The following is a 12,938-nucleotide window of genomic DNA, read 5'->3' on the forward strand; positions in this document are numbered from 1 at the left end:
GTGACTGCAATTTTCTTCGTCATCCAAAAAATAATAATAAACAAATAGGAAATTGAGAGATAGAAACAACTTAAAAATGCATGTGCTTTTGTCGGGAGATTGAGCTTAGCGGTTGGTGGTTCTAAGTTGGAACAGCTGCATGTGCAAATCGGGTCGTTGTTTTACGTCCTTCAAATCCGATCCACACAACCAATCACTATTTCTTCCCGGAATTGCGATCTAAATGAATAGACTCATCAAACAAAGTTAATTTAAATCATGATTGTATTATATACCGGAAATCTGAATTAATAGTGACATATCAAGTTTAGATGGATAATATCACGTAATTTCGGTCTTAAATTTGTTTGAAGGGAAAAAGAAAATATATTAGAACAAGAATTTCATAATAGAGTTAGGAAGGACAACGTCTCAATACAAAGAATGATCATGCCTAGAGAGATGACAAGATTTAATCATCACTTTTGGTATAAATCAATAGGCGCATCATATCAAGGTTAATCATTATATGACCTTCAAGTCCACTAAAGCAACCACGATTGTTGCTCGTATGAATAGCTCAACTAGTCGTAGGGGTAAACTTTGTTATAAAGGACCAATGATTGAGTCTCACTAGTGACAGTGTTGAGAAACCTCTAAAAAATGAAGGAATTCTTTATACACAGTAAGTAAAAGTCTAGTTTCTATTGATCAGTTGAGTCGTTATGATTAACCTCAAGAATTAAATTACTTTTGTTTGACGAGTCCATTCTTTTAGGCCGCAATTCGTAGTGACAAAAAGGTGGAATAAAAGGAATTTTAGAAGCCTTAATTACATCACTTTTTCCCTCGGTATATATGTATAATCACATCAAGATTAACCATTATCCTATATGGACCATCTTCATAAGTACATTAAAAAGAATGAAAAACCTCTATGACATATCAATTATTTTTTTTTTTTGGGTAAATCTACAGGGTCTTTCTCTCTGTTCATTTAACATGGACACTTGTGGGAATTGAACCCAAGTTCTCCCGAAATTCCTCCCCACAAAGAGAACTCACTTGCCACTTGAGCTACCCCACTGGGTTATGACATATCAATTATATGTTCTCTAATATAATGTATACACGTTTCTCAGTTTAGTTTCATTTCAACATCTTGATACAGATATCTGCCTTATTTAGTAACATAGTTACCTTATTAGTCAATTTTAGCTTATTTGACCACTATTAGTTGTTTGACTTGGTGAAACAATATTAATGCTTGATTAATTAACTCTTTGTAACAGCTTATTACTTTTTGACATCAAACCCACTAACCTATCAAAAAAAAAAAAAAACAGCTATTTACCAAACACACCCATCATTAAACAAAAGAATAGTGTCTACTACTACACTCAATAACATGTAGTGTTTTACAAAGTTGTATTTATGCTTTGTTAGGAGTACGTAAGGTAAAAAGTACAACTTGCAAAGTATAATATAAGATTTTACTGAGCACATGACATTATAAAATTTTCCAAAAAAAAAAAAAAAACTATAAATAATAACAAAAATTTTTCCAAAGAATTTATTGTTTGTTCTAATAGGACTTGGACATATCATATGTCTAGTTCCCAAATCTATCCTTACAATTTTATTTTTATTATTATTATTTTTTGTATAAATAGAGCCACCCACACCTTTTCCTAAGACCAAGCAAGCTAGCTCATCACTCCCACAAGTTCCTATCACTCATCTTCTTTCTTTCTTTCTTTCTTTCTCTTCATCAATGGCAGTTCCAACACCATTCTCAATCCCCTTTCTCCTACTCTTCTTGCCAACCTTTTGTGTTCATCTAGCTTTTGGTGACTATGGAGGATGGCAAACTGCTCATGCTACTTTCTATGGTGGTTCTGATGCTTCTGGCACAATGGGTACATTTCGATCAATTATGATTCTTCGATTCTCACTATTTTATTTCTTGAGACACATTCACTATTTCATTTCTCGAGACACATATAGTTATTTAGGACGTACCATGCCATCTTCTTTTTGTTTTTTTTTGTTTTTTTTTTTTTGGTTTTAGTTAAAGAGTGATATTGACAAAAACTGACAACTATTCAAAACTAAAATATAGGTTCAGTTCCAATTTTGCCCCATTGACTATTCTGTTTTTTTTTTTTCCTCACTTCTTGTCATTGAGTTTAAATTGACCGGATTTGATGTTGAACTATACAAAATGTGTTACTTTTAGTAGTCCTTCTTGAGAACTAAAGTGGGGCATAATTTTTTTTTTGGGTGTACCTATGGTTCACCGTCGAACACAATAGCTAATCCCCAGCTGAATTGTAGGCACCTATTTGGGTGGGATTAGTGGGGCATATTACTAGTTGATTACAAACCATATAAAAAGGGGGAAATGAGTAAAATGAGTGTTTTTGAAGTCAAATGTAGCAAATTGCATTTAGGTCCCCATAGTTATTTAGCATTTGGAGTGTTTTTAAGGTGTAAATTGTAAAATGAGCAATGGAATGCAGGGGGAGCTTGCGGATATGGCAACTTGTATAGGACAGGCTATGGCACCAACATTGCAGCATTAAGCACTGCCCTCTTCAACAATGGCCTGGCTTGCGGTTCATGCTACGAGCTTATGTGCACCGGCCCCTACTGCCTCCCTGGCTCGGTCACCATCACCGCCACCGACTTCTGCCCACCCAACCCCGGCTTGCCCAACGACAACGGCGGTTGGTGCAACCCTCCCCGGCCACACTTTGACATGGCCGAACCTGCCTACTTACAAATTGGTGTTTATCGTGCTGGAATTGTGCCTGTAAATTACCGAAGGTAAATGATTGGTATTTGTGTGTAGAAGCACGAGATTAATTCAGTTGGGTCATGTTCTGATTCCATTAGAGATGATGATGTTTGATAGTAAGTGCGTAATTGCTAACGAATTACGTATTTGATCTTGACAGGGTGCCTTGCAGGAAGAAGGGAGGAATAAGGTTTACAATTAACGGGCACATCTTCTTCAACTTGGTGTTGGTGACTAACGTTGGAGGGTTCGGAGATGTTCATGCAGTTGCAATTAAGGGGTCGAGGACCGGGTGGCAACAAATGTCGCGGAATTGGGGGCAAAATTGGCAAAGCAACTCCGTTTTGAATGGCCAAAGCCTCTCATTTCAGGTCACCACAGGTGATGGAAGAACAGTCACCAGCTTCAATGCTGCACCTTCTGACTGGCAATTTGGTCAAACTTACGAAGGAGCTCAATTTTAAATTTCAAAATTTCGAAAAAACTTTATATTTTTATAGTTCGATCTTCTGGTGCAACGGAGTCAACTAAAGGGTAAAATGGCCCAAGGAGGCTCTATAGCCGTGGTGGCTGCTACCACCCGCTTAGGCCTATATATTATATATATGTGTGTCTATTTAATCTTTTAATGATATTTAATTTGAGGGTTATATATAATTATATAAGATGGGAAGGTTATATTTTCACAAAGATAAGTTAATTCCTATGAGATATCTTGTATGACTGAACCTTTATATGAGAGATTTCAAATTTTTATTCTCAATGTACTAAAAACATAATTAGTTAGTGGTTGTAATGATTAAACAAGTTCACAATATGCAATAGAGTGTGTACTTAATCCCAATTTGGTGTGTGGGAATGATTGGAACAATTTAATAATATGATTTGAATTATGTTATATCCTGGTTCTTTTCTATTTCCGAGATCATTATATTTTATTTAGAAATAGTATTGTGCATTTAGATTTGAATGAATGATTTTCCCATATAGCAACTCTGAATAAGAAAAAAATTACATTTTTCGGCCAGTAGTTGCCGGAGATTTGGTTACCAGGACCAGATGTGACAACAAAAGTATACTGGTTAATACTTGTGCACTAAATGTGGAATAGTTGAGGGACCAAAAGTGGCAATATTTGTTCGGTAATCTAACAAAGGAACACAGAAAAGTATAACTCTCTTACTTCAGTTAACGAGAATTGACTAAAACTTACATTGGTTAACGAGACTTGATTGAAGCCGTTAATGAGTCTGCGGAGGTCCGAGGTAAATTTACAGCAATGTCTGCATCAGGAAGAGTCCCCTTTTAGTCAGATGTGGGAAGAAATGAAGCTAAGAGATGATGAAGTTTAGCACCTGTGATTTGCAGGACAAACAGCTTAATGATCTTTGTCCTTGGCTACATTTCGAGGTAATCTGCTGATGCTCTCGTCCACTATTCTGTAGTGCCGCGTGAACTGCTGGTGTAGCTTTCCAGCGCATCGATCAACATGAGCTTCGAATCTGCTGTACAACGCGGGCACTGTAATGAACATAATAGCCCCTGCAACAACACAGGAAGCCAGTTCAGAGATCAATGACCGCATTACGAATCTGCAGAGAAGGCGTTCCTGATATACAATTCATCCAGCACATTGATAAGATGAATAGCACAATCCTTGTCAAGCCGTGAATGACAATGCTTCTGTTTTGTATATTGCTCGGTGTATAAGTGTTAGGATCAAGCGCTTACTATTACGTCAAAAGCTATAGCTCATAGCGTCCTTATTGTATCAACTCATTTTGGAGAGGTAGGTGCTGGACTTTGGCCCTTCAGGCCCAACAATCCCTCGAGGTAGGATGTTGGACTTAGCCCTTCAGGCCTCCGCTCAACAACCAAGTGCTGGACTTTGGCCCTTCACCGGCCTCCACCCAATAATAAGTAAATTATGCACAAGAATATAGCAGAAAAGCAGTCGATGCAGTTCATTAATTAAAACCGAAGAGCGAATGCTCATTTTTAGCCCCTCAAAGAATAAGTAAGCCATTTTTTGATGAACAATGTTAATAGCTGTGCACTAAATGTTGCAAGGAATAATAGTTGAGAAACACACGAAAAGTGAAAATTGGTTTTTGGAACAGAAAACAATGCATACCTATATAGGTGAGTGTGAAAATAGAGACCATGCTGCCAATGGTAGACAGAAGCCACAGAACAATCACAACCTGCATTTTGGACAAAATTTAGCAAATACATAATGTAACTACGTAAGATCAGTTTTGGAAGTTAAACGCACTAAATTTCTTGACATGGACATCATCGGTAAATGCGCCTCATAAAAGGTAACCGAATAGATCTTATATTCAAGAGAAGTGGGGGTATTACGGGTTTAATACATTCATTAGCAACTCGCCTTGAAAACAAGTTTGAAATCTTTCCCGAGAGTGATATCGTGAGCCATTAGCAACATATAATTGATTTTGACACGAAATGATGCAGCTGCATTGTTGACCATTTCTTCCGACAAGACTAGCTGAGGCAATGTCTGAAGTTGTCTGCAGAAAACAAAACAGGAATTTCATTCGACATCCAATGTAAACATTGGATAAACACATTCATAACACAATCGTGGGTTTTTATAAAGGATAGACCGGCCATACTTATTTTTGTAGGCAGCATAGTTTGCACGAAGAAAAAGTAGGACGGTTAAAACCAGCAAGATGTCGGAACAAACTGATAAGAAAGGCAACCCCGAGTGCTCAAACAAGAGCCACGCAACAGTAGCTATGACAATTATACCAAACGAACCACGTCTCCACCTCCACAATATTACATCGGCAGCTTAAATCAAGAAGAAATAATGAGTCAGTCTACAAGATTGTCGAAAACGTGAGAAGAAATATGCAACAAGAATTATATATGGAAACAAATGATGTCTAGGACGGGGTAACTCCAGCCAAGATGGCTAAGAATATAGACTTGTAACCACGAGTTCAAATCCTAGCTTTCTTGGTTTGAACTGGTCAGCTATGGGCAACCTAAGCCGGTTACCTCCTTGTGCTCCTTTGTCAATTAGGGTCACAAGGCTGGGTTTTTCAGGGCACACTCTCGGATAGTGACTGCAAGTTTCCTCGTCATCCGAAATGATCTCTAGGACATATACAAACATGACTCTTTCAACTGTAACATCGGTTTTCCTACCAGTTAATCTGGATTCGGTTGTATTAGCAGCCCGGTTACCAACTATCTAAATCTGCTAGGTTAATACATGAATGGAATTTGGTAAAGTACATTCTAACTCTTTCACTGTGATAAGCCTGCAAATGCATTGTGCTCTCTAAGTTGCATAGCTGCGATTTCATGCTTAAATTTCAATGATCACAAGACAGTGAAGACTGAAGAGTTATATATTGAACATAAAGTGCCTCAAATATTTATATATATGAATGAAAAAATCAATAAATTTACTTCAATAAATGTTTCTTTTTCTTATTTAAAACAAGCAATAGTACCTTTACCACCTCCCATCATCTGGTGAAACGAGGATTGCCGGCGGAACAATTTGTACGGAGAGCTCGACGCCGGAGCAGTCGACGTCGACGGAGCACGGGAAGCATTGTTGATGTTTCCTCTACCGTCAACATCGCCCTCCATGCTACATAGATCATCGGAATTCTCCATCAAAATTCACTGCACAGAGTAATCCATCAAAATCTTTCCGAAGAAAATCATTGATTAAAACAAACAAAAAAGAAAAGGAAGAAATACACAGACCTGAAAATCGATCAACAGTCGAGTGCGATCATGGAACGCTACTACTTTTCTAGTTAAAGTTACGGTAAATTTTCTCCGAAGACTCTTTTGACTTGGAATCTTCAACGAACAAATTGGATACGCCGATGCTAGAAACGACGTCGGTGCAGGAGGCTCGCGACGACAATGGCGAGAAATGCTCACGCGCGTTTTAGGGCAGTGCGCTTCACTCTCCCCGAGTTTTCAATTATTTTAAAAAAACTCTTTGCGCGTCCTAACAGATAAACGGTGAAGATTGAAGAAGATACCCAAATCAGGTCTCCCACAGATTTTGACTGTAAGTCTGTAAAGCAATCTTCCATATCATGTTTATACACTGTATGTATGCATATTTGTTAATTGTTATTATCAATTTATCATATCATATATGGAGTAATGGAAGGGAGGTGTGCATAGCTTTGAATCTTTGATGCATTTACACGCTTGCACCAGACTGTAGTTGAACTGGCCAATAAACTAAAGTGACTGCTCAACTTTTTTGCCCTAAAATAATCAACACGTTCACATTAATTAATCCAAGTTCCTGAAGTTGGAGAGCTACGAGTTCACATACATAGATAGATACAAAAACTCTCTGCACAATCGTCGGATCTGTATGAGTCCTTGAAGCTTGAATTGGACGTTGCAATTGAATTTCTGCTGATCTTTGTCTGTCTACTTTCTGGTGTGGACTGGTGGAGGTTTTTTCTTGAATTTTCGCGTTTCAACTTAGGATTCGAGCTTCCTTTGCTTACAGTGCTGTTCTGATCTAGATTGAGAAGCTGAAGGCGAAAGGATGAGTGAGGGGAAGCAGTTTCAGCTTGGCACCATTGGAGCTTTGTCTCTGTCTGTTGTTTCATCTGTATCTATCGTCATTTGCAATAAGGCGCTTATGAGTACTCTAGGTTTCAAATTCGGTGAGTTGAAGTTTACAATTGCTCTTCTTTATATGTATATTCTTGTTGATTTCTGCTCAGATTGTGCTGTTTTTTACACTTTTGAGAAATTTTGGTTTGGAACTAACAAATAGATGAAGAAGACTTCATCTTTAGGATCTTAACCAAGACTGCAGTATCCCGATTAGATCTTAATATTTCCTTGTTTTCGAGTCATTTCTCTGGTTGGCAACTATAGTTCGAAGAGTTCTACAGTAGTGAAATTGAAGTTGCTACCTTTGAGTTCTTTTCAGAATGCACATAGTGAATAGTTAGGTGCTCAAGAAGGATGCTTTAATGGTGGTTAATAGTTTTATTTGAAGTGTGTTTTAAAGGTGAAGAAAATGTTAATGCTTGTTCTAATTTTTTGTATGCAGCGACAACCCTGACAAGCTGGCATCTGCTAGTTACTTTTTGTTCCCTCCATGTAGCATTATTGATGAAACTATTTGAGCACAAACCTTTCGATCCAAGAACTGTGATTGGATTTGGCATTCTCAATGGGATTTCGATTGGATTACTGAACCTTAGCCTTGGTTTCAATTCAGTAGGTTTCTATCAGGTATAGCCTCTTCTCTAGTTCTCCGTATCTTCTTCAGTTAAGTTTCATAGGTCCATTCGGTTTCTTAATTCAACGTTACAACATGTTTTAGATGACAAAGCTTGCCATTATCCCTTGCACTGTAATACTAGAGACACTTTTCCTGAGCAAAAAATTCAGGTCAGTCTTTTTTATATTTTAGGCAAGTTACTGGATTCTCTGTTTGCTTCTTTTTCAATATTCCCTAGTGTTTTTTTTAAAGCTATTTTAATGCTATCATTATGTACTCTATTCATAATATGCCTTTTCTGATGAAAGCTCTAAGATTTCAACACATTCTTTCTGTTGGATTATTTATTGAAGCTGCTACATGACTTGCTGAATAATTTAATTTCTAGATCATTCTAAGCTTTGTGGCTCTGTTCCTCGATTGGATTTAAAAACCCTAATTCCCGAGTGCTTAATCAGTATTGAATATTTTCTTTTCCCTGCAATATTATGCCATACTAAGGGTGGATCCAAAATGAGATATTAAGATCTTTTTGCATTAAGCTGTGAGTACAATTTTTATCTTATATAGCAGTTTGGAATCTTAAATCTAGCACCAGCTCAGGCTCACAACCATGCTTCTAGGAAGTTTGAACATATGTTTCTTTTGTCCCTCTGTTCTGCTTTAGTACTATACTACAATTAGAAAATCATTTCTTTTATCATGACATATAATTGAATGATTCCTCGTGTGCATACATGAATTGAACTTGATATTTCCTCATTATTACTACAGTAGGAGCATTCAGCTTTCTTTGTTCATTCTTCTTCTTGGCGTTGGGATTGCAACTGTTACTGATCTGCAGCTAAATATGCTCGGCTCTGTCCTTTCACTGCTGGCAGTGCTTACAACCTGTGTTGCTCAAATTGTATCCTTTAATGTGGTTTCTTATACCTTTAACGACTCTCAAATCTGAATACATTGGAAATGCTCACTCTTTGGAATTAGGAGTAAGTCCAGAAGCCCAATTCCTTAAAACTTTTCAGTCTATAATAATTGTGATTTGATATCATAAACCTGAGGTTCAGTGATCATCTTAAGAACTTGTGCATTTTGACACAATGTCTATGTATCGTCTTACACATGATAATACATTTTGCAGAGGATTTCCTTGTGGTTTGTTATGCTGCATTTTATCAGTTGGGATTAAATCACGATTATGAATTCTAAAAATGATCATTGTTCTCCTTTTCATTGATTTGCACATCATAAGTAAACTTTGATGTGATGCAATGCATTCTAGAGCTAATGTCCAGAGGACATGTCACCACGTGCCCTTGTCATCGTTTCTTGTTACGTTCATACTTAACTTCTTTCAGATGACAAATACCATTCAAAAGAAGTTTAAGGTTTCTTCGACACAGTTGTTGTATCAATCTTGTCCTTACCAGGCAATGACTCTGTTCTTCTCTGGTCCGTTTCTGGATAAGCTTCTGACTCAACAAAATGTATTCGCCTTCAAGTACACTCCGCAAGTTCTGGTACTTATTGCTTCTATGTTCTCTTGAATTATAGAACCAGCTCTTGTTTAATTATGTTCCCACGCCTAATTTATTCTCATAATTGCAGGTTTTTATTGTTTTGTCCTGCTTGATATCTGTCTCCGTTAATTTTAGCACATTCCTCGTGATTGGAAAGACATCCCCCGTCACCTACCAGGTTCTCGGCCATCTTAAAACCTGTCTAGTACTGGCTTTCGGTTATATCTTACTACAAGACCCATTTAGCTGGAGAAATATTTCGGGAATCATGGTTGCGCTAATGGGGATGGTTCTATACTCGTATTACTGCACTCTCGAGAGTCGAAGCAAAGCTACGGAAGCATCTCTGCAACTCCAGGTGCGAATCTAACACTGCTCCTCTTTAGCACACACAAATCACGACCTCTCCTAACTTCTCTCCCTGCAATTGATACAGCTAAAGGAAGACCAAGCTCCGCTAGTACAATTAGAAAATGGCACCGGTGTTATAAGCGATATTGCTGCGCCTAAACTTCCTTCCGGGAAAGATCTGCAGGCTTGAAGTTTTGCGTGTTTGAAGCAACTACAAACCGAATTCCTTTGCAACTATTCGCGCTATGGTGAAGTTGGCGAGTTGCGGTGTGGCACAAGCACAGCATGTCACAGAGACAGAAAGGAGGCTCTTGTTGTGTAAAAGTTATCATGTGAGTAACAAGAATCACCCACTTTTCCACATGTATTGGTTGAATTTTTATCATAACACTATTTAGTTGTAAACAAAAAGGCATACAATTTTTTGTTCCATCTTTGAATTTTACACTTTTGCAATCTGTACTATGTATATCAGTTTCTGTTTATATATATGCTTTTAGCTGTAAGTGAAATAGTGAAAATGTGGTATCATGAACATTTGCTATATCTAGTCATTCCTCAATGAACTTGTTATTTTCTTGAAGCTACATCTTTGTTATTTTGCCTCTTTTACACACTGCTTTGATACCTACATCTTGGGTAATATCTAGTTGAGTCTTGATCGAACCACATTTAAAAATTCTCCGAAAAATGATACATACATCTTGGGTAATATCTAGTTGAGTCTTGATCGAACTACATTTAAAAATTCTCCGAAAAATGATACATACACATTGTTTGATTCACAAAATATAATGAACTTTTTTCTGTAATATTCAAATCCGACTCTTCTAGGTTTAATTCTCCCAAAACCAACCCACAGGTCACATCTACCCATTTTATGGTAGGTAGGTACAAAAATGGGCTTTTAATATTAGTTCGAAATGTATTTGATCTTGGATATTTCATTTCAAGTGAATGGTTATTTAGATCAATTTTGCATCAATGACTTGTGATCAAACATGTTGACATGACTTCACATCCTTTTCATTAACTATTCATGAGTTAATCACTATTATCCAAAAGAAAAAGATTATTTTTTTCCACCGTACGTGAGGTTAACTCTCAATTGACATGCATGAAGAGCTTCCAAAGATGGACCAAACTGACCGGCGCCGGCCGGCCGTCGTTTCCCGGCGACGTAATTCGAGGTTAAGAAGTCCACCTCCTGCGGCATCACCGGCGTTGATTAGTTTATGACGGTGACCGGAGTGGTGGTCGACTTTAGTCGTTGATAGTAATGCCATAGACCTTTGTTGGGCTAAACTATCATCATCATTCATCAGCTTAACTTACAAGCCATTCAAGAATCGATTGGTTAATACATACAAGTGTACAACAATTTCAATTCAAGAAACTTTCCACTTTATTTTTCAAAGGAAAAAACTACTTAGATTGACAAATGAAATAATAATTTCATTTATTAAATAAATAATAAAACTCACTTGAACACACTTTTGATTTTTCTATGTTTAAAAAAATTGTATAAACCTAACATTATTCCATGATAACTCATTTAGGGTGTGTTTGAAAATCCAAAAAAAGATTTCTGAAAATCATTTTCTATTGATTTGACAAAATAAGTCTGTTTTGGGGGCAAATAACTTCCGCCAAATTTTGGCAGAAGTCATTTTCCACAGACCAATCACAACCTTGGTTTCTAAGGAAAACCCAGAGTTTTTTTTTTTAATTAATAAATAATATTATTTTTAATATTATTATAAATTTTTATATTCTAAATAAAACAATTAAAATGTTTAGTTATACCATTCTATTCATTTTCTAAAAAAGAACCAACCACGCAAAGACAGTTTCCAGAATGCAACCAAACACTGGAAATGAAATTATTTTATGGAAAATGACTTATTTTGTAGAAAATATTTTCCATAAGTCATTTTTCCAAACACACTCTTTATTGGGTTACAAGGCTGATTTCATCCTAATTTGAATAACGGCTGCGAACTTTTTCGTAAATCATTTAACTGATCAAATTTTTCGAATGTAAAAAAAAGTTATTAGAATTTTCAACTACTTTTAATGAGTGAGTAGTCAATAATAGCAATGAAAAATTCTTCACATTCTCAAAGTCGTTAATAAATTAACTAGAAAAGTTATTTTCAACTAAAAACTCTAAATTTTCTGGCACGTGAACAGAGGGTTAAGAATTTCACCGGCTGCCGTGGCTGCTGCATCATCGGCGTTGATTAGTTTGTGATGGTGACCGGCGAGATATGATGGTGGAGTGGAAATGGGAAGAATGTTGCACATAATTGGCTCCAAACCTTAGGAGCTATGATGGTCGTTGATAGTAATGCCATATATAGGCCTTAATTGGCTGCCCTAAATTATCGTCAGCTTAACTCACAAGTAGTGTTAATATTCTTTTGATGGAACTCGACATATATGGTCTTCTGCGGTTTATTTCTCTTGTGTTGTTTGCGTCTATTACACAGAAATTGAGTTTACATGAGCGGCTATAGGATGTATTTACCACTTTTATATGATTTACAAGATATTATATATGTGTAAAATTTATCTAGTACCCATATTCAGATAGTAATTGCTAAGTACGACACATTTTACCTTTCCTGTATGGTGTTACTTTGCTCTCAAAGTTCTTATCACTTATCACTTAGACAAGACCTTGAGATTATTTGACATGTTTTGTTCAAAGAATTTCTCTTATATATAACTCTATTTTTCATTTTTTTTTTAAAATTCTATTTGCATTATCCTATAAATTAAAGTGAGTGCGTGGGTCACATTTGAAAAAGTTTTATTTTCTTAATAAAGAATTTAAAAAAAAAAAAAAAAAAAACCAGCGAATAAGACCACAGATAAACACCAACTTCCATTTTCAAATGAAAAACTACTTTTGAGTACATTTTCAAATGAAAAACTACTTTGAGTAAGAAAGTTAGAAAATGAAAAGAGAAATATTTTTTATTTTTCAAATAAAAAATAAAACTGTACGTATTGCTCTAACGTAATT

General features: G+C 36.3%; 3 protein-coding genes across 5 annotated transcripts; 2 read left to right on the forward strand and 1 right to left on the reverse strand.

Moving 5' to 3' along the window:
- Positions 1-1,670: 1,670 nt before the first annotated feature.
- Positions 1,671-3,677, forward strand: LOC116020110 (expansin-A2-like). The gene is made up of 3 exons (XM_031260598.1): positions 1,671-1,898; positions 2,502-2,808; positions 2,940-3,677. The coding sequence occupies exons 1-3, from the start codon at positions 1,754-1,756 to the stop codon at positions 3,241-3,243; spliced, it is 756 nt and encodes a 251-aa protein (XP_031116458.1). The 5' UTR covers positions 1,671-1,753; the 3' UTR covers positions 3,244-3,677.
- Positions 3,678-3,743: 66 nt separating this feature from the next.
- LOC116020111 (reticulon-like protein B16) lies at positions 3,744-6,642 on the reverse strand. Its single transcript, XM_031260599.1, has 7 exons — positions 6,533-6,642; positions 6,271-6,448; positions 5,419-5,599; positions 5,172-5,313; positions 4,914-4,983; positions 4,135-4,321; positions 3,744-4,062 (listed from the first exon to the last, which is right to left on the reverse strand). The coding sequence occupies exons 2-6, from the start codon at positions 6,437-6,439 to the stop codon at positions 4,158-4,160; spliced, it is 726 nt and encodes a 241-aa protein (XP_031116459.1). The 5' UTR covers positions 6,440-6,448; positions 6,533-6,642; the 3' UTR covers positions 3,744-4,062; positions 4,135-4,157.
- A 74-nt stretch (positions 6,643-6,716) lies between these two features.
- LOC116020109 (UDP-xylose transporter 3-like) lies at positions 6,717-10,494 on the forward strand. Of its 3 annotated transcripts, none has more exons than XM_031260596.1 (8): positions 6,717-6,848; positions 7,324-7,467; positions 7,863-8,047; positions 8,139-8,206; positions 8,811-8,943; positions 9,395-9,556; positions 9,645-9,914; positions 9,993-10,494. In XM_031260596.1, the coding sequence occupies exons 2-8, from the start codon at positions 7,347-7,349 to the stop codon at positions 10,095-10,097; spliced, it is 1,044 nt and encodes a 347-aa protein (XP_031116456.1). In that variant the 5' UTR covers positions 6,717-6,848; positions 7,324-7,346; the 3' UTR covers positions 10,098-10,494. The 3 variants fall into 3 exon arrangements, with proteins under 3 accessions (XP_031116456.1, XP_031116457.1, XP_031116454.1); XM_031260597.1 differs by having other exon boundaries at positions 6,795-6,848; positions 7,308-7,467; XM_031260594.1 differs by lacking the exon at positions 6,717-6,848 and adding an exon at positions 6,880-7,235.
- Positions 10,495-12,938: the final 2,444 nt, after the last annotated feature.

This window comes from Ipomoea triloba, chromosome 5 (genome assembly GCF_003576645.1).
Source record: "Ipomoea triloba cultivar NCNSP0323 chromosome 5, ASM357664v1".
Classification (NCBI taxonomy): domain Eukaryota; kingdom Viridiplantae; phylum Streptophyta; class Magnoliopsida; order Solanales; family Convolvulaceae; genus Ipomoea; species Ipomoea triloba.